Below are 19,262 nucleotides of genomic sequence, written 5' to 3' on the forward strand. Positions count from 1 at the left end.
TGTTGTGTGCACAGTCCTCTAGATGAGGACACGTCTGTATCATACGTGTGTTGTGTGTGTACAGTCCTCTAGATGAGGACGCGTCTGTATCCTACGTGTGTTATGTGTGTACAGTCCTCTAGATGAGGACGCATCTGTATCGTACGTGTGTTATGTGTGTACAGTCCTCTAGATGAGGACGCGTCTGTATCGTACGAGTGTTCTGTGTGTACAGTCCTCTAGATGAGAACGCGTCTGTATAGTAGGTGTGTTATTTGTGTACAGTCCTGTAGATGAGGACGCTTCTGTATCCTACGTGTGTTGTGTGCACAGTCCTCTAGATGAGGACACGTCTGTATTGTACGTGTGTTGTGTGTGTACAGTCCTCTAGATGAGGACATATCTGTATCCTACGTGTGCTGTGTGTGTACAGTGCTCTAGATGAGGACGCGTCAGTATCATACGTGTGTTGTGTGTGTACAGTCCTCTAGATGAGAACGCGCCTGTATCCTACGTGTGTTATGTGTGTACAGTCCTCTAGATGAGGACACGTCTGTATCGTACGTATGTTGTGTGTGTACAGTCCTCTAGATGAGGACGCGCCTGTATCCTACGAGTGTTATGTGTGTACAGTTGTCTAGATGAGGACGCTTCTGTATCGTACTTGTATTGTGTGTGTATAGTCCTCTAGATGAGGACCCGCCTGTATCTTACGTGTGTTATGTGTCTACAGTCCTCTAGATGAGGACACGTCTGTATCGTACGTATGTTTTGGGTGTACAGTCCTCTAGATGAGGACGCGCCTGTATCCTACGAGTGTTATGTGTGTACAGTCCTCTAGATGAGGACGCTTCTGTATCGTACTTGTATTGTGTGTGTATAGTCCTCTAGATGAGGACGCGCCTGTATCTTAAGTGTGTTGTGTGTGTACAGTCCTCTAGATGAGGACGCGTCTGTATCGTACGTGTGTTATGTGTGTACAGTCCTCTAGATGAGGACGCGTCTGTATCTTACGTGTGTTATGTGTGTACAGTCCTCTAGATGAGAACACGTCTGTATCGTACGTGTGTTCTGCGTTGTCAGGAATATTAGAAAATATTAATATCAGGAAAATGTCCTTCCACCTGCGTGACACAGATGTTCACCCCCCTTCCTTATTCCCTTTCTGCTCAGCACAAAAGCCCCAATTAACGCACGACTGATAAATAGTTATTCACACACGGCCAGCGAAGAAGTGTGAAAACTTCGTTAGGAAGCAGGCCTCTTGTCCCTGAATGACGCAGGAGGTACTTAAAATGCAGGCTTCCCTAATTTATGTGTAACTGTGAAGGGTCTTCCCCGAGCTTCAAAGGGGAATTTGCAGACTCACTGACTCCGATATTAGTTATGAAATAATATGAGTTCCATAGGTCCGACAATAACGAGACCCAAATGGGTAGTGACCAAATCAGCCCCAGGTATTTTTCCACGGCTGTAACCACAATCAGGGAGCTGTAGTGCAAGAACCCCGGAATAGCAGACTGCAGCGATGTGATGCGTGATGATAAAATCATGAGGGAAAATATGGCGTAGTTTGCGAGCTTCTGCGATTAACGAGCGATGAGTTATCGTAAAAGTCAGCATTTCTAATAAAAATCTACAGGCTGAAGACCGGCCCACAAGATGTCACCGCAAGGGGCGTGTGGCCAGATCTCTCCTTAGGTATAAAGTAATCTAGGGGGAAGACAGAAGCACTCATTGCTGGGGGGAATAAGAATTATATGCAAAGGGTCCTGTTCAATAACAGCAATCTGGAGAACCCCCCCTCCCACTATATTGAATCGTCTCCGCGATCGTGTGGTGTAAGTAATTTTCACTCTTTACCCTGTTTATTTTATGTAACTGTTTATGTATTTTAATGCCCCCTTTGTAACATCCTTATGTATATATTTTTCCTAAAAACTGCCTCCCTTTTGGATTAAATATAAAATTTAATAGTTCTGTTTCTTTTGTTCTGTAATCGTTCTCCTTGCCGAAGCCATAAACGCTACCGGGTTGGTTCCTGACCCGATACAAGTCCATTAATACCGGGCTGTATCAAACCAGAACTGGTGGCAGCATACCATCTGGGGGATTTGAGGAAGGCTGGCAGTGACGTTAGGAGTTGTGGATATATATTTCTGGCGCAGCCAGGGAAATATATATATACCGCCCTCACTGCAGAGGGCCTCAAATACCCAGTGGGCTACAGGACGGCCTCTCCGGCGACCACTCGCTCTAGGTGCAGTACCTTGACTGACCTGAGAGGCGAGGGGGCGCCAGAGAGTTGTGCCTGTATTGTGGCATCACGGATTGGTGACGTGTAAGGGACAACACACCACCGTGTTTTCCCCCGCTGGTAGCAGCTTCCTGGCACTACTTACTCTAGGTGCAGTACCTTGACTGACCTGAGAGGTAAGGGGGCGCCAGAGAGCCTCACCCACCGGCCGACAAGTTTTCCTGACAAATTGGTGGCAGCGGTGGGATATTACAGAACATCAGTGGCGGGATTGAGCAATCATTCCTGTCACTGAAAACTTGCACGGTTCTTGCGAGAATTCTGTGCAGAGTTTTAATAAATCAGACTCAGTGTTGTAATATTTTTTATCTGGGACATTACTATACGTGTAGCAGTTGCATCCCCTCCCTTCTCTTGTTTTTCTATCCTATCTTTTATTTGGCAAGAATGGCTACACGTGGAGAGCCCTGGTATCAACAGCAGATGAAGCCCACTCTCATCGCCCTCTGTGAGCTGAGGCAGATTGACCCCAGGGGCAAAAACAAGGCCCAAATGATTGCGGAACTATTGCAAGGTGATGCAGAGCAAGTCCGACAGCAGAGCCCTGATGATGGGGTGGCCAGCCAAGGCCCGGATGGCGCTGCTGCAGGGGTCCCACCTGTGATTGCCAGCCATACCCGCAACCAGGGTAGTGTGGACCCCCACCTGCAGATGGCCTTGGAGCAGCTCGCTGCAGACGATCGTGACAGACGACTGCAGCTGATCCTGAAATTCCAGGAGCGAGAGGCTGCTGAGCGACAAGCCCAAGCTGACCGAGAGGAGCGACAAGCTGACCGAGAGGCTGCTGAGCAACAAGCTGACCGACAACACCAGCTGGAGCTAGCCCGGATTCAGAAGGAGTCATCCTCTACGCAGACCCGTGAGTCCAACAGTGCCAGCTGCATTAAATCGCGTCCTCAGCACTTCCCTGTGATGGAAAAGGATGGGGACTTGGACACATTTCTGCGAGGCTTTGAAAAGGCCTGCAGGCAGTATCAGCTGCCCACTGACCAGTGGGCAAGATATTTAACTCCAGGGCTCCGAGGAAAAGCCTTGGAGGTGTTTGCTTCCCTCCCTCGAGAACAAGATGGAGACTATGAGGCCGTCAAGCAGGCCCTGATAAAAAAGTACCAGCTGACTCCGGAGGTTTACCGGAAAAAGTTCAGAGCCCTCCAACGTGGACCACATGACACCTACAGCGATGTGGTAGACGGGCTCAGAACCAACTTTGAGCAGTGGGTCCAAGGACTGTCAGTCACCACCTTCGAGGACCTGAAGGATCTGATGGTGAAGGACCAGTTTTTTCATCTTTGCCCAGTGGAAGTGAGACAATTTGTACTTGACCGGGAGCCGAAGGAAGCCGCCAAAGCAGCCCAGATTGCGGATACATATGAGGCCAACCTCACACCAGAGGTGTGGAAGTCAGCCGCCGCCAACTGTAAAGGGGGTAAGCCGACGACCACCCCCAGTGTTCCAGCCAGCCGGCCCTCAGCAGGACCTGCCCCATCTTCCAGCGCCTGGACTGCATTTAACTCCCGTAAGTGCTATACTTGTGACCAAACGGGTCACATCAGCCTTGTCTGCCCGGAGAGGCAGAAGATTAACCCCACACCTGAGGCCCCAGGGCCTACTGCAGCCATTCTTTTTGTGGGTGGGGCGGTTAGCTGGGCCCGGGAGAACTTACAACCAGATACTGTGGGAAACACAGTCACTGTCGGCCTTAAGGACACTGGCGCAGAACGCACCCTGATCCGCCCTGAGTTTGTGTTACCAGAGGAACTCCTTCCTGGGAAGACCCTGACTGTCACCGGGTTTGGGGGTGTTCGCTGTCCCATACCGATGGCCCGAGTTTTCCTGGACTGGGGTGCGGGGAAGGGGTTAAGGGAAGTGGGGGTGTCGGAGAATCTCCCCACTAATGTGTTATTGGGAACTGATCTGGGACGGTTGGTTGCCCGATACATCCCGGACAACCCTCCCAGATCTAATATGTCATTTAATGCCGCTGTCAAAAATGTGAATGTGATGTCTAATGAAAATGTGTGTTGTGATAAAGGGGAACTCAGCCACCTCAACCAGCGGGGTGATGCTGCTGAGGATCCCCTAAAGCGAGCCAGCATAAGTGCTAGGGGCAAGGGGAGCAGGCACGGACACCAGGAAGCAGGTCGTCCCGTGCAGGTGACCAATGTCACACCAGATGGTGACATGGTCAGTGGTAGCTGCCCCATGACTAGCCCGGCTCCAGAGGTGATGTGGAAGGATGGGGAGATACACCGGGATCATAGGGAAAGTGGTCCCGTGCCGACGACCAGTGTCACGACGGACTGTGACATGGCCGGTCATAGCTCCCCCCTAGAGAGCACAGCTCTCAAGGTAAAGATGATGACAGGTAAAAAGGTAGGCCACATAACCAGGCGAGGTAACAGGAAAGTGTGTCCCCCTGTCTGTCAGGGGTATGGGAGGAAGGTACCTGTAATGCACACGCCCGGACTGACTGGCGTGTGCGTGTTTAGTGGTTCCACTGTGCCATGAACCGGAGAGTGTCTGGAGGGGCGTAACTAAGTATCTGCCCGATCCGACCAAGGTCGCACGACGGCATACGACGCCAGTGCACCAGGGAGGAACCGAGCAGAGGGACCAGGGTCTACTCCAGGTCAGACTCCGGACACGGCTGTTGACCCACACCGGGGAATACAGGAACAGGCAGACTAGAGTGCAGGCTGGGTAGGGTCCCGTACAGACTGGGAGATGCGGTAAACAGAGTAAAGCGAAACCGCAGGTGCGGTAGTCAAGGCCGAGCAGAGCAGAACCGCAGATGCGGTGGACAAGGCCGAGCAGAGCAGAACCGCAGACGCGGTGGACAGGGCCGAGCAAAGCAGAACCGCAGACGCGGTGGACAGGGCCGAGCAAAGAGAAACCGCAGACGCGGTGGACAGGGCCGAGCAAAGCGAAACCGCAGACGCGGTGGACAGGGCCGAGCAAAGCGAAACCGCAGACGCGGTGGACAGGGCCGAGCAAAGCGAGAACCGCAGACGCGGTGGACAGGGCCGAGCAAAGCGAGAACCGCAGACGCGGTGGACAGGGCCGAGCAAAGCGAGAACCGCAGACGCGGTAGACAGGGCCGAGCAAAGCGAGAACCGCAGACGCGGTGGACAGGGCCGAGCAAAGCGAGAACCGCAGACGCGGTGGACAGGGCCGAGCAAAGCGAGAACCGCAGACGCGGTGGACAGGGCCGAGCAAAGCGAGAACCGCCGAAGCGGCAAGCAAGGCAGAGCGGAGGGGACAGGGCTAAGTTCACACGGAACAGACAGGAAGGGAAAGGCAGAACCAGATACCCACAGGGTACTTGCAGAGAAGTAGCGAGTGGACCACAAACTCACAAACGGAAGTACAGTGACAACGAGCAGGAGTTAGGTATGAGTTCAGACTCTGCAGAAAAAGGGAAGGCACGGACATAGAGAAAAACAAAACAGGCTAGGAGAGTATTCAGACAAGAACAGACACAACAGCAAGATACAGGAGCGGGTCTAGGTATGCGGCCCCCAGAAGGCGGAACGAACAGACAGGAGCGTGTTCACACAGGCCTGGAAATACAGCCTCCAGGATAGGCAGAAGACAACAGGCTAGAAGATAATACAGACAGGACACAGTTCAGACACGGGAACTGATACCGAAGGCAGGAAACATAAACGGGACCTGGTGTGATGAACCCGTAGCCGCCATCTTGGTAATGATAAATCATATCCAGGGATGGCCACACTTCAGCAGCCCCCACCCTTGGGACCTTCTGTTAAAACGTCAACTAGATAGTTTCCCCCATCCAGGCTCCTGTGAGATAAGAAGCCCCAGGGCCTACTTAACACTTGAATGCTAGGAGCTTCAAAGACTTCGAGAGGAAACACAGCTAGCAGGCGGGGTGCTTCGTCCATCTGTAACTCTGACCATTTGTCCCATAGAACTAGTTTCTTTGTCTGTCACAAGCATGGAGGCATAAGATATAGAAACATGAATAGTACACGCATGTTGCGTGGGATGGGCCAATAAAAAATATCACGGCGTCCCGGAGCCATTGCGCACACAAGCCTCCGCGGTAGACGTTTGTACGTGCTCTGGAAGCCAAGATATAGCGCTGAGCCATTCCTGAGGACCGTATGGTATCATAATTGATATCAAAAGGTCGGTTACGGCGGCCCGAATCCATGGGAACCCCTGGGGGTATCATGAGACCATCCCAGAAGGAGTTATTGGGTTCCTTAGAATTTGGGCTTCTGATCGAAGTTAGACCTGAGGGTGGAGACTGAGCCAGCTGACCTCACCAGCAGTGGGCGGGACGGGGCAGGTAAGATAGCAGGACAGACAAGAGATAAGTCAGTCTTGACCCAAGAGTGGGGTGCTGAACATCTGAGCACCAGCTGAGGCCACCAAGGGGAGGAGCAGTTTGACCATGCGGTGGTAGGCCTCAGCCTGTAACAAAGAACCGTGCCTGCGACCGTAGAATCCTCTCCCTGCGTCACAAGAAAATCAAGAAACCGGTAACTGATATGCTTGGGTGATTCTGTGTGTTGTATTCCATTGTTGTATAGTTTAACCTGACCTTATACCTGTGCATATTTAGTTGTATATCGTGTATCTAGTGTATTATTATAATCAATTACCTCAAGTAATTGTGGGCCTGCCTTTTATTCTGCATAACGAATGCACGTCCGTGTGAGCTCGGCTCAAGCCAAAAACGCTACCCAGGGTTGGTTCCTGACCCGATATAGGCCCATTCACGGACTGGGCGTATATCTAAAATAGGGACTGGTGGCAGCATACCAACTGGGGATTGGGGAAGGCTGGTAGTGACGGTCGGAGGTTCAGATATATATATTCCTGGCGCGGCCAAGGAAGATATATATACCGCCCTCACTACAGAGGGCCCCGATACCCAGTAGGTTACAGGACAGTCTCCCTGGCGACCGCTTATCCTAGGTGCAGTTCCTTGACTGACCTGAGGCTAAGAGGTCGCTAGCGAGTTGTGCTGTGTAGTGATGTTACGGTTTAGTGACGTTGAAGGGATAACACTCTACCGTGTTCCCTGCGCTGGTTGCAGCTACCTGGCACTACTTTCTCTAGGTGCAGTACCTTGACTGACCTGAGAGGTAAGGGGCGCCAGAGAGCTGCACCCACCGGCCGGCTTTCATCACATTGGTGGCAGAGCGGTGGGATTGCAGAATAATAGTGTTGTGGGACCCCTACTCCCAGGCACTAAAGACTGCCAGTGGTAACTTCCACTGCTGGAGTCTTAAGGTCAGCCCAACGTTAGACGGTCAGGCTAAAAGTATAACAAGGTGCGTGCAAACTCAGGGTTGCAGCGGTGTCGGTTACCAAGATGGCAGACGGCACCAGGAGCAAGACCCTGCAGGAGGCTAATGCTACGGTCCGTGTGTCAGGAGGGGAGGACAATGTTACGCATGGCGAGGAGGAGTCCAGCCCGGGCACCTCAGGGAGCCAGTCCCCAGTATACGGTCCCGCAGTGGGCTGCCCACCACCTACCCAGCACAGCCTGTCCAGATCACAAGCCCTTCTACAAGCGGCTATGGCAAGTCTCCAGTCTCATGGCGATGCCGTCTACAAAACCCTCCTGGCAGCATCAGAGAAGGCAGCGGAGGAGGAGCGTGCAGAGCGAGCTGCGGAGCGCCAGCACCAACTGGACCTGGCCCAGCGGGGGCTTCCGCTAGAGCAACCAACCCATCAGGAGACCAAGTCGTCCAAAGTCCGAGCTGAGGACTTCCCTCTACTGGAGAAGGATGGGGACCTGGACTCCTTTCTGGTGGCATTTGAAAGGACCTGTCTTCAGCACCATCTGGCCCGGGATCAGTGGGCCAGATACCTGACCCCCCGTTTGAGGGGTAAGTCCCTGGATGCCTTGGGGGACTTACCTGCCGGGGAGGTACAGGACTACGACTGCATCAAGCGGGCCCTGATCCGGCAGTACAACCTCACTCCCGAGTCGTACCGCCAGAAGTTCCGGAGCCTGCTGCGTGGCCCCAAGGACACCTGGACCGATCATATGCGGGCGCTGTTGAGAGCCGCAGAGCACTGGACCTCGGGTCTAGCGCTTACTACCCGCCAGGAGGTCCAGGAACTGTTCTTCACGGAGCAGTTCTTGTGGAACTGCCCAGAGGACCTCCGACAGTTCCTCCGTGACCGAAAACCAACAGGGGCTTCTGCTACAGCCGCCCTGGCAGACGAGTATGCCAATAACAGGGCTCCTGAGCTGAAGTAGTCTGCCAGCAGCACCTGGAGAGGGGGTAAGCCCAATCATGCCCCTGTTTCCCCGGCCCCTAGAACACAAGGGGTGTATCCCCCTGTTGCCCTCTCCAGGCAAGGACCAGACGTAAGACGTTGTCATCTATGCAACAAACCAGGACACTTTAGGGCTGAGTGTCCCCAGCGCCAAAAGACCCCATCCCAGTCCCAGAGAGCGCCCAATGTTTTGTGTGTGAGAGGGGGTGGTGGTAGGTCCCTGGACAACATCCAACCCGTCACCATAGGCCGTTCTGCGGTCATGGGACTGCGGGACACTGGCGCTGAACGAACACTGGTACGGCCTGAGGTGGTGTCCCCCCAGGACTTGGTACCAGGAAAGACTCTTTCCGTCTCCGGGGTTGGAGGCGTGGAGCCGGCACTTCCCGTTGCCATGGTGTATTTGGACTGGGGTGCCGGGAGGGGGATGCAGGAGGTGGGAGTAACGCCAAATATTCCCGCAAATGTTTTATTAGGGACCGACTTGGGGCGTCTAGTATCGCAGTATGTACCCTCTGAACCCCCAAGTTCGGCCCCCCAAGAGTGTATTGATTTGTCTACTGCTAATGCCAACCATGTTGTATGTAGTGTGCGTCCTGCTGAGGAGGAGGGAGTGAAACCTGAGGGTAACACCTGCACAGACACAACACAAACAAGGTTAGTGAGAGCAGGTGGGGAGTGTGGGGACGCCCGCAGAGGTGCTCAGCCGGCGTGCCGTGACCTCTTGTCCTCCGGTGAGGGAGGGGGCGGGCAGGATTCTGTAGAGGGAAGCTCAGGGATGGAGAGGGGGGCAGCTACCGGCAGTGTAGGGCTCCCAGGGGTATCCAGGCTGCTGAGTATAGGCCCACTGCAGGGGGAGGAACAGGCCATGGGGGGTGGGGGTGTCCCAAGAGAGGAGCCGCCAGGTAAGACCCCAGGGAAGGAGTTCCCCACATCCGAGATGTCCAAAGGCCTAGGAAGCCTGCCTGATCGGGCGGCTTGGTCAGAAACAGAGGGGAAGCGGGCACTACCCACGGTCACAGCGGTCATAGCCGCTGTCACCAGGAGTGGGAGCGCCGGAGCCCAAGGAGCCTTGCAGAGGTCCGACGGCTTCCCCACTTCTGACCAAGTGTCTGCCGGGTCAGACAGCGGCCAGGTGACATGCCCGGAGGGGCTGACGGAGGATGTGGCAGTTTCGTCGATTCTGGCCACATCAAGTCAGGAATTTCAGGCTGCGTTGGAAGCAGACGACAGCCTGAAAGCTCTCAAGGAACAGGCGGCACAGCCTCCCATGGAGTCAGACTGCGAGTGGGTGGTCTGGGACCAGGGACGGCTGTACCGGGTAACGGTCCAGCAGGGTTCACCGGAGGCGTGGCCCAGGGACCGACAGTTAGTGGTACCCTATCCGTTCAGGGCGGAATTGTTGCGGATCGCACACGAGATTCCGATGGCCGGACACCTAGGGATCGCTAAAACCAAGGCCAGGATAGCTCAGCATTTCTACTGGCCTGGGATGGGAGCCGCGGTGGGTGCCTACTGCCGTTCGTGTGACACCTGTCAGAGGGTGGGGAAGGCGGGGCCGCGCCCCAAATCCCCACTGGTAACTCTGCCAATCATCGAAGAGCCTTTCTCGAGGGTCGCTGTGGATCTTATTGGACCTCTGTCCACTCCCAGCCACTCCGGGGAATGCTTCATACTCACGGTAGTGGACTATGCCACCCGGTACCCGGAAGCGGTAGCTTTGTCGTCCATTCGGGCCGACAAGGTGGCTACCGCCTTACTGGAGATCTTCTCCAGAGTGGGTTTCCCCCAGGAAATGCTCACCGACCGAGGGACCCAGTTCATGTCGCGGCTGATGGAGTCCCTCTGTAAGCGAATGCAGGTGCAACATCTGGTGGCCAGCCCGTATCACCCACAGACTAATGGCCTGTGTGAGCAGTTCAATGGCACCTTAAAGCAGATGCTTAAGATGTTGGTCGACTCCCACGGGAGAGACTGGGAGCGTTACCTCCCACACCTCCTATTTGCTTACCGGGAGGTTCCGCAGGCCTCAACGGGGTTCTCCCCCTTTGAGCTCCTGTACGGGCGACGGGTACGGGGCCCCCTGGCTCTGGTGAAGGAAGCATGGGAAGGGGATTTGGCCACCCCCGAGGTGTCGGTCATCGAGTATGTCGTGCGCCACCGGGACAGGATGATGGCCTTGGCAAAGCTGGTGCAGGACAATATGGCCCAGGCCCAGGCCGACCAGAAGCGGTGGTACGACCAGAATGCTTGTGAGAGGACCTACCAGGTGGGTCAAAAGGTGTGGGTACTGGTCCCCGTACCACAGAACAAGCTTCAGGCAGCCTGGGAAGGTCCCTACTTCGTGCACCAGAAACTCAACGCCGTCACCTATCTGGTCACCCTGGATCACGCCCGTGGAAGGAGGAAGGCCTTCCACGTGAACATGATGAAGGCTCATCATGAGCGGGAAGCGACTGCCCACCCAGTGTGCAACCTTCCTGAGGAAGGAGAGGTAGAAACCCTCCTGGATCTGCTCACCCAAGCCAAGGCGGGTGGGTCCATCGAGGATGTGGGGGTTGGCCACCAGCTCACGGAGGACCAACGGTCGCAGTTGGGGACCACCCTGCACCCCTTCCGGTGGCTGTTCAGCAGCCTGCCCGGAAGGACTGAGATGGCTGTCCACGACGTGGACACTGGCGATCACCCGCCGATCCGGCGTTCAGCATATCGGGTCTCTTTCGAGGTGCAGGGAAACATGCGCCAAGAGATAGACGAGATGCTGAAGCTGGGGGTGATCCAGGCATCCAGCAGCACGTGGGCCTCGCCTGTAGTCCTCGTTCCAAAAAAGGACCGAATTACACGGTTCTGCATGGACTGCCGGGGGCTCAACGCTGTAACGGCCACCGATGCGTTCCCCATACCACGCATCGATGACCTGCTCGATCGGATGGCCGGGGCTAAGTACCTGACCATCATGGATCTGAGCCGGGGGTACTGGCAGATTCCTCTGACCCCCGCGGCAAGGGAACGCTCTGCCTTTATCACCCCTTTTGGACTGTACGAGTCCACAGTGATGCCATTCGGCATGAAGAATGCCCCTGCCACTTTTCAGCGGATGGTCAATATGCTGCTTGAGGGACTTGAAGGGTACGCGGCTGCGTACTTGGACGATATTGCAGTCTTCAGTCCCACTTGGGAGGATCACCTAGAGCACCTGCGGCAGGTGCTCGGTCGGATCCACCGGGCAGGCTTGACCATCAAGCCGGAAAAGTGCCAGCTGGGCATGAGTGAGGTCCTCTACCTGGGTCACCGGGTAGGCGGGGGGGTTCTGAAGCCAGAACCTGGGAAAGTGGATGCCATCGCATCCTGGCCCACTCCTAGGACCAAAAAGCAGGTGATGTCCTTCTTGGGGACCGTCGGGTACTATAGGAGGTTCGTCCCACACTATAGCACCCTGGCCAAGCCCCTGACGGACCTCACCAAGAAGAAGCTGCCCGTCGCAGTCGACTGGACAGTCGCCTGCGAGACAGCTTTCGGGGCACTCAAGGCCGCCCTAAGTAGCTCCCCTGTACTGCAAGCTGCCGACTTCGACCGGCCGTTTGTGGTACAGACCGACGCCAGTGACTTTGGCCTCGGTGCTGTGCTAAGTCAGGTCAACACGACAGGCCAGGAACATCATGTCTTGTACCTGAGCAGGAAGCTACTGCCCCGGGAGGTGGCTTACTCCACGGTGGAAAAAGAATGCCTGGCAATTGTATGGGCCCTGCAGCGTCTGCAGCCCTACTTGTACGGGAGCCATTTCACCGTGGAGACAGACCACAACCCCCTCAGCTGGTTACACACGGTCTCTGGGTCGAATGGCAGGTTGCTACGCTGGAGCCTCGCTCTCCAGCAGTACCACTTCTCCATTCGCCACAGAAGAGGCCGTGACCACGGTAACGCTGACGGGTTATCCCGGCAAGGGGAGGGTGCAGAAGGACGCACGGGGGGACACAGGAATGTGCTACCCCCTCGCGCCCTCGTATAGGGGGAGGTGTGATGAACCCGTAGCCGCCATCTTGGTAATGATAAATCATATCCAGGGATGGCCACACTTCAGCAGCCCCCACCCTTGGGACCTTCTGTTAAAACGTCAACTAGATAGTTTCCCCCATCCAGGCTCCTGTGAGATAAGAAGCCCCGGGGCCTACTTAACACTTGAATGCTAGGAGCTTCAAAGACTTCGAGAGGAAACACAGCTAGCAGGGGGGGTGCTTCGTCCATCTGTAACTCTGACCATTTGTCCCATAGGACTAGTTTCTTTGTCTGTCACAAGCATGGAGGCATAAGATATAGAAACATGAATAGTACACGCATGTTGCGTGGGATGGGCCAATAAAAAATATCACGGCGTCCCGGAGCCATTGCGCACACAAGCCTCCGCGGTAGACGTTTGTACGTGCTCTGGAAGCCAAGATATAGCGCTGAGCCATTCTTGAGGACCGTATGGTATCATAATTGATATCAAAAGGTCGGTTACGGCGGCCCGAATCCATGGGAACCCCTGGGGGTATCATGAGACCATCCCAGAAGGAGTTATTGGGTTCCTTAGAATTTGGGCTTCTGATCGAAGTTAGACCTGAGGGTGGAGACTGAGCCAGCTGACCTCACCAGCAGTGGGCGGGACGGGGCAGGTAAGATAGCAGGACAGACAAGAGATAAGTCAGTCTTGACCCAAGAGTGGGGTGCTGAACATCTGAGCACCAGCTGAGGCCACCAAGGGGAGGAGCAGTTTGACCATGCGGTGGTAGGCCTCAGCCTGTAACAAAGAACCGTGCCTGCGACCGTAGAATCCTCTCCCTGCGTCACAAGAAAATCAAGAAACCGGTAACTGATATGCTGTGGTGATTCTGTGTGTTGTATTCCATTGTTGTATAGTTTAGCCTGACCTTATACCTGTGTATATTTAGTTGTATATCGTGTATCTAGTGTATTATTATAATCAATTACCTCAAGTAATTGTGGGCCTGCCTTTTATTCTGCATAACGAACGCACGTCCGTGTGAGCTCGGCTCAAGCCAAAAACGCTACCCAGGGTTGGTTCCTGACCCGATATAGGCCCATTCACGGACTGGGCGTATATCTAAAATAGGGACTGGTGGCAGCATACCAACTGGGGATTGGGGAAGGCTGGTAGTGACGGTCGGAGGTTCAGATATATATATTCCTGGCACGGCCAAGGAAGATATATATACCGCCCTCACTACAGAGGGCCCCGATACCCAGTAGGTTACAGGACAGTCTCCCTGGCGACCGCTTATCCTAGGTGCAGTTCCTTGACTGACCTGAGGCTAAGAGGGCGCTAGCGAGTTGTGCTGTGTAGTGACGTTACGGTTTAGTGACGTTGAAGGGATAACACTCTACCGTGTTCCCTGCGCTGGTTGCAGCTACCTGGCACTACTTTCTCTAGGTGCAGTACCTTGACTGACCTGAGAGGTAAGGGGGCGCCAGAGAGCTGCACCCACCGGCCGGCTTTCATCACACCTGGCATATCAGTGACCAGAAGCCAACTGACAGAACACAATGCTCAGGCATGGGTTAATTGGAGCAGCTGGTTTAAATACCAGATGACAGACAGCAATAGGCTGAGGACGCACAAGGGGTGTGCCCGCAGCAGGTACAAGAAACAGGAAGTGATCGGGCGCCGCCCTTAAGCAGCAGAAGCAGAGGCAAACAGACAGCATGGAGGGAAGCCAGGCTAGCAGACTGGACTGGAGATCAAGTGCGCGCTCTTGCACAGTGGGAGATGGACCACTATGCAAGGACGCCGCCAGGTATGTTACAGTACCCATAGCCTGTCAGAGGTGTGGAGAAAATGTATCCCAAACCAATCAGGGTGATCGGAAAGCTGGACCCTCAGGTTGGTGGGCAAGTGGATCTGCGGCTTGTCAGATCAGCAGGAAGGGTGGGCCAGGACGTGGGCTCAAGGGGCGATCAGTAAATCACCCCTTATGCCACCTCAAAGAGGGGAAGATGTCAGGAATATTAGAAAATATTAAAATCAGGAAAATGTCCTTCCACCTGCGTGACACAGATGTTCACCCCCCTCCCTTATTCCCTTTCTGCTCAGCACAAAAGCCCCAATTAACGCACGACTGATAAATAGTTATTCACACACGGCCAGGGAAGAAGTGTGAAAACTTTGTTAGGAAGCAGGCCTCTTGTCTCTGAAAGACGCAGGAGGTACTTAAAATGCAGGCTTCCCTAATTTGTGTGTAACTGTGAAGGGTCTTCCCCGAGCTTCAAAGGGGAAATTGCAGACTCACTGACTCCGATATTAGTTATGAAATAATATGAGTTCCATAGGTCCGACAATAACGAGACCCAAATGGGTAGTGACCAAATCAGCCCCAGAATATGAAGGTATTTTTCCACGGCTGTAACCACAATCAGGGAGCTGTAGTGCAAGAACCCCGGAATAGCAGACTGCAGCGATGTGATGCGTGATGTCAAAATAAAGATGAAATCATGAGGGAAATTATGGCGTAGTTTGCGAGCTTCTGCGATTAACGAGCGATGAGTTCTCGCAAAAGTCAGCATTTCTAATAAAAATCTACAGGCTGAAGACCGGCCCACATGATGTCACCGCAAGGGGCGTGTGGCCAGATCTCTCCTTAGGTATAAAGTAATCTAGGGGGAAGACAGAAGCACTCATTGCTGGGGGGAATAAGAATTATATGCAAAGGGTCCTGTTCAATAACAGCAATCTGGAGAACCCCCCTCCCACTATATTGAATCGTCTCTGCGATCGTGTAGTGTAAGTAATTTTCACTCTTTACCCTGTTTATTTTATGTAACTGTTTATGTATTTTAATGCCCCCTTTGTAACATCCTTATGTATATATTTTTCCTAAACACTGCCTCCCTTTTGGATTAAATATAAAATGTAATAGTTCTGTTTCTTTTGTTCTGTAATCGTTCTCCTCCCCGAAGCCATAAACGCTACCGGGTTGGTTCCTGACCCGATACAAGTCCATTAATACCAGGCTGTATCAAACCAGAACTGGTGGCAGCATACCATCTGGGGGATTTGAGGAAGGCTGGCAGTGACTTTAGGAGGCGTGGATATATATTTCTGGCGCAGCCAGGGAAATATATATATACCGCCCTCACTGCAGAGGGCCTCAAATACCCAGTGGGCTACAGGACGGCCTCTCCGGCGACCACTCGCTCTAGGTGCAGTACCTTGACTGACCTGAGAGGCGAGGGGGCGCCAGAGAGTTGTGCCTGTATTGTGGCGTCACGGATTGGTGACGTGTAAGGGACAACACACCACCGTGTTTTCCCACGCTGGTAGCAGCTTCCTGGCACTACTTACTCTAGGTGCAGTACCTTGACTGACCTGAAAGGTAAGGGGGCGCCAGAGAGCGGCACCCACCGGCCGACAAGTTTTCCTGACATGCGTGTACAGTTGTCTAGATGTGGACGCTTCGGTATCGTACGTGTGTGTACAGTCCTCTAGCTGAGGACGCGTCTGTATCTTACGTGTGTTGTGTGTGTACAGTCCTCTAGATGAGGACGCGCCTGTATCCTACGTATGTTGTGTGTACAGTCCTCTAGATGAGGACGCGCCCTTATCCTACGTGTATTGTGTGTACAGTCCTCTAAATGAGGACATGTCTGTATCGCAGGTGTTATGTGTGTACAGTCCTCTGGATGAGAACATGTCTGTATCATACGTGTGTTGTGTGTGTACTGTCCTCTAAATGAGGACGCGTCTGTATCGTACGTGTGTTATGTGTGTACAGTCCTCTAGATGAGGACATATCTGTATCGTACGTGTGTTATGTGTGTACAGTCCTCTAGATGAGGACACGTCTGTATCATACGTGTGTTGTGTGTGTACAGTCCTCTAGATGAAAACGCGTCTGTATCATACGTGTGTTGTGTGTGTACAGTCCTCTAGATGAGGACGCGTCTGTATCGTACGTGTGTTGTGTGTGTACAGTCCTCTAGATGAGGACGCGTCTGTATCGTACATGTGTGGTGTGTGTACAGTCCTCTAGATGAGGACGCGCCTGTATCCTACGTGTGTTATGTGTCTACAGTCCTCTAGATGAGGACACGTCTGTATCATACGTTTGTTCTGTGTGTACAGTCCTCTAGATGAGGACGCGCCTGTATCCTACGTGTGTTATGTGTGTACAGTCTTCTAGATGAGGACGCTTCTGTATCGTACTTGTGTTGTGTGTGTACAGTCCTCTAGATGAAGACGCGTCTGTATCCTACGTGTGTTATATGTGTACAGTCCTCTAGATGAGGACGCGCCTCTATCCTACGTGTGTTATGTGGGTACAGTCCTCTAGATGAGGACGCGTCTGTATCGTACGTGTGATGTGTGTACAGTCCTCTAGATAAGGACGCGCCTGTATCTTACGTGTGTTGTGTGTGTACAATCCTCTAGATGAGGATGCATCTGTATCGTATGTGCGTTGTGTGTGTACAGTCCTCTAGATTAGGACGAGTCTGTATCCTACATGTGTTATGTGTGTACAGTCCTCTAGATGAGAACGTGTCTGTATCGTACGTGTGTTATGTGTGTACAGTCCTCTAGTTGAGGACGCGTCTGTATCCTACATGTGTTATGTGTGTACAATCCTCTAGAAGAGGACGCGCCTGTATCCTACATGTGTTATGTGTGTACAATCCTCTAGAAGAGGACGCGTCTGTATCTTACGTGTGTTATGTGTGTACAGTCATCTAGATGAGGACGCGTCTGTATCGTACATGTGTTATGTGTGTACAGTCCTCTAGATGAGGACGCGTCTGTATCGTACGTGTGTTCTGTGTGTATAGTGCTCTAGATGAGGACGCGTCTGTATCCTGCGTGTGTTATGTGTGTACTGTCCTCTAGATGAGGAAGCGTCTTTATCGTACGTATGTTCTGGGTGTACAGTCCTCTAGATGAGGATATGTCTGTATTGTACGTGTGTTGTGTGTGTACAGTCCTCTAGATGAGGCGCGCCTGTATCCTTTGTGTGTTATGTGTGTACAGTCCTCTAGATGAGGACACGTCTGTATCATACGTGTGTTGTGTGTGTACAGTCCTGTAGATGAGAACGCGTCTGTATCATACGTGTGTTGTGTGTGTACAGTCCTCTAGATGAGGACACGTCTGTATCGTACGTGTGTTATGTGTGTATAGTCCTCTAGATGAGGACACGTCTGTATCCTACGTGTGTTATGTGTGTACAGTCCTCTAGATGAGGACGCGTCTGTATCCTATGTGTGTTATGTGTGTACAGTCCTCTAGATGAGGACACGTCTGTATCGTACGTATGTTGTGGGTGTACAGTCCTCTAGATGAGAACGCGTCTGTATCGTACGTGTGTTATGTGTGTACAGTGCTCTAGATGAGGACGCATCTGTATCGTATGTGTGTTATGTGTGTACAGTCCTCTAGATGAGGATGCGTCTGTATCGGACTTGTGTTATGTGTGTACAGTCCTCTAGGTGAGGACGCGCCTCTATCCTACGTGTGTTATGTGGGTACAGTCCTCTAGATGAGGACGCGTCTGTATCGTACGTGTGTTATGTGTACAGTCCTCTAGATGAGGACGCGCCTGTATCTTACGTGTGTTATGTGTGTACAGTCCTCTAGAAGAGCATGCGCCTGTATCTTACGTGTGTTATGTGTGTACAATCCTCTAGATGAGGATGCATCTGTATCGTATGTGCTTTGTGTGTGTACAGTCCTCTAGATGAGGACGCGTCTGTATCGTACATGTGTTGTGTCTACAGTCCTCTAGAAGAGGACGCGTCTGTATCTTACGTGTGTTATGTGTGTACAGTCCTCTAGATGAGGACTCGTCTGTATCGTACATGTGTTATGTGTGTACAGTCCTCTAGATGAGGACGCGTCTGTATCGTACGTGTGTTCTGTGTGTACAGCCCTCTAGATGAGGACGCGTCTGTATCGTACATGTGTTATGTGTGTACAGTCCTCTAGATGAGGACGCGTCTGTATCGTACGTGTGTTCTGTGTGTACAGTCCTCTAGATGAGGACGCTCCTGTATCTTACGTGTGTTGTGTGTGTACAGTCCTCTAAATGGGAACGCCTCTGTGTCGTACGTGTGTTGTGTGTACAGTCCTCTAGATGAGGACGTGTCTGTATCGTACGTGTGTTGTGTGTACAGTCCTCTAGATGAGGACGTGTCTGTATCGTACGTGTGTTATATGTGTACAGTCCTCTAGATGAGGACGTGTCTGTATCGTACGTGTGTTATGTGTGTACAGTCCTCTAGATGAGGACGTGTCTGTATCGTACGTGTGTTATGTGTGTACAGTCCTCTAGATGAGGACCTGTCTGTATCGTACGTGTGTTATGTGTGTACAGTCCTCTAGATGAGGACGTGTCTGTATCGTACGTGTGTTATGTGTGTACAGTCCTCTAGATGAGGACGCGTCTGTATCCTACGTGTGTTATGTGTGTACAGTCCTCTAGATGAGGACGCGTCTGTATCCTACGTGTGTTATGTGTGTACAGTCCTCTAGATGAGGACGCGTCTGTATCCTACGTGTGTTATGTGTGTACAGTCCTCTAGATGAGGACGCGTCTGTATCATACGTGTGTTATGTGTGTACAGTCCTCTAGATGAGGACGCGTCTGTATCCTACGTGTGTTGTGTGTACAGTGCTCTAGATGAGGACGCGTCTGTATCATACGTGTGTTGTGAGTAC

The 19,262-nt window shown here is 52.8% G+C and overlaps 2 protein-coding genes across 2 annotated transcripts in view; both read left to right on the plus strand.

Moving 5' to 3' along the window:
• SPMIP8 (sperm microtubule inner protein 8) overlaps positions 1 to 19,262 on the plus strand; it is a 110,095-nt gene that overhangs the window by 35,561 nt on the left and 55,272 nt on the right. The gene's annotated exons all lie outside the window — the stretch shown is intronic.
• LOC141175714 (uncharacterized) lies at positions 1,254 to 17,489 on the plus strand. The gene is made up of 3 exons (XM_073659633.1): positions 1,254 to 1,265; positions 2,924 to 4,312; positions 17,436 to 17,489. The coding sequence occupies exons 1-3, from the start codon at positions 1,254 to 1,256 to the stop codon at positions 17,487 to 17,489; spliced, it is 1,455 nt and encodes a 484-aa protein (XP_073515734.1).

This window comes from Phyllobates terribilis, unplaced genomic scaffold, assembly GCF_046119375.1.
Source record: "Phyllobates terribilis strain yellow unplaced genomic scaffold, ASM4611937v1 Scaffold_14__1_contigs__length_39327217, whole genome shotgun sequence".
NCBI lineage: Eukaryota > Metazoa > Chordata > Amphibia > Anura > Dendrobatidae > Phyllobates > Phyllobates terribilis.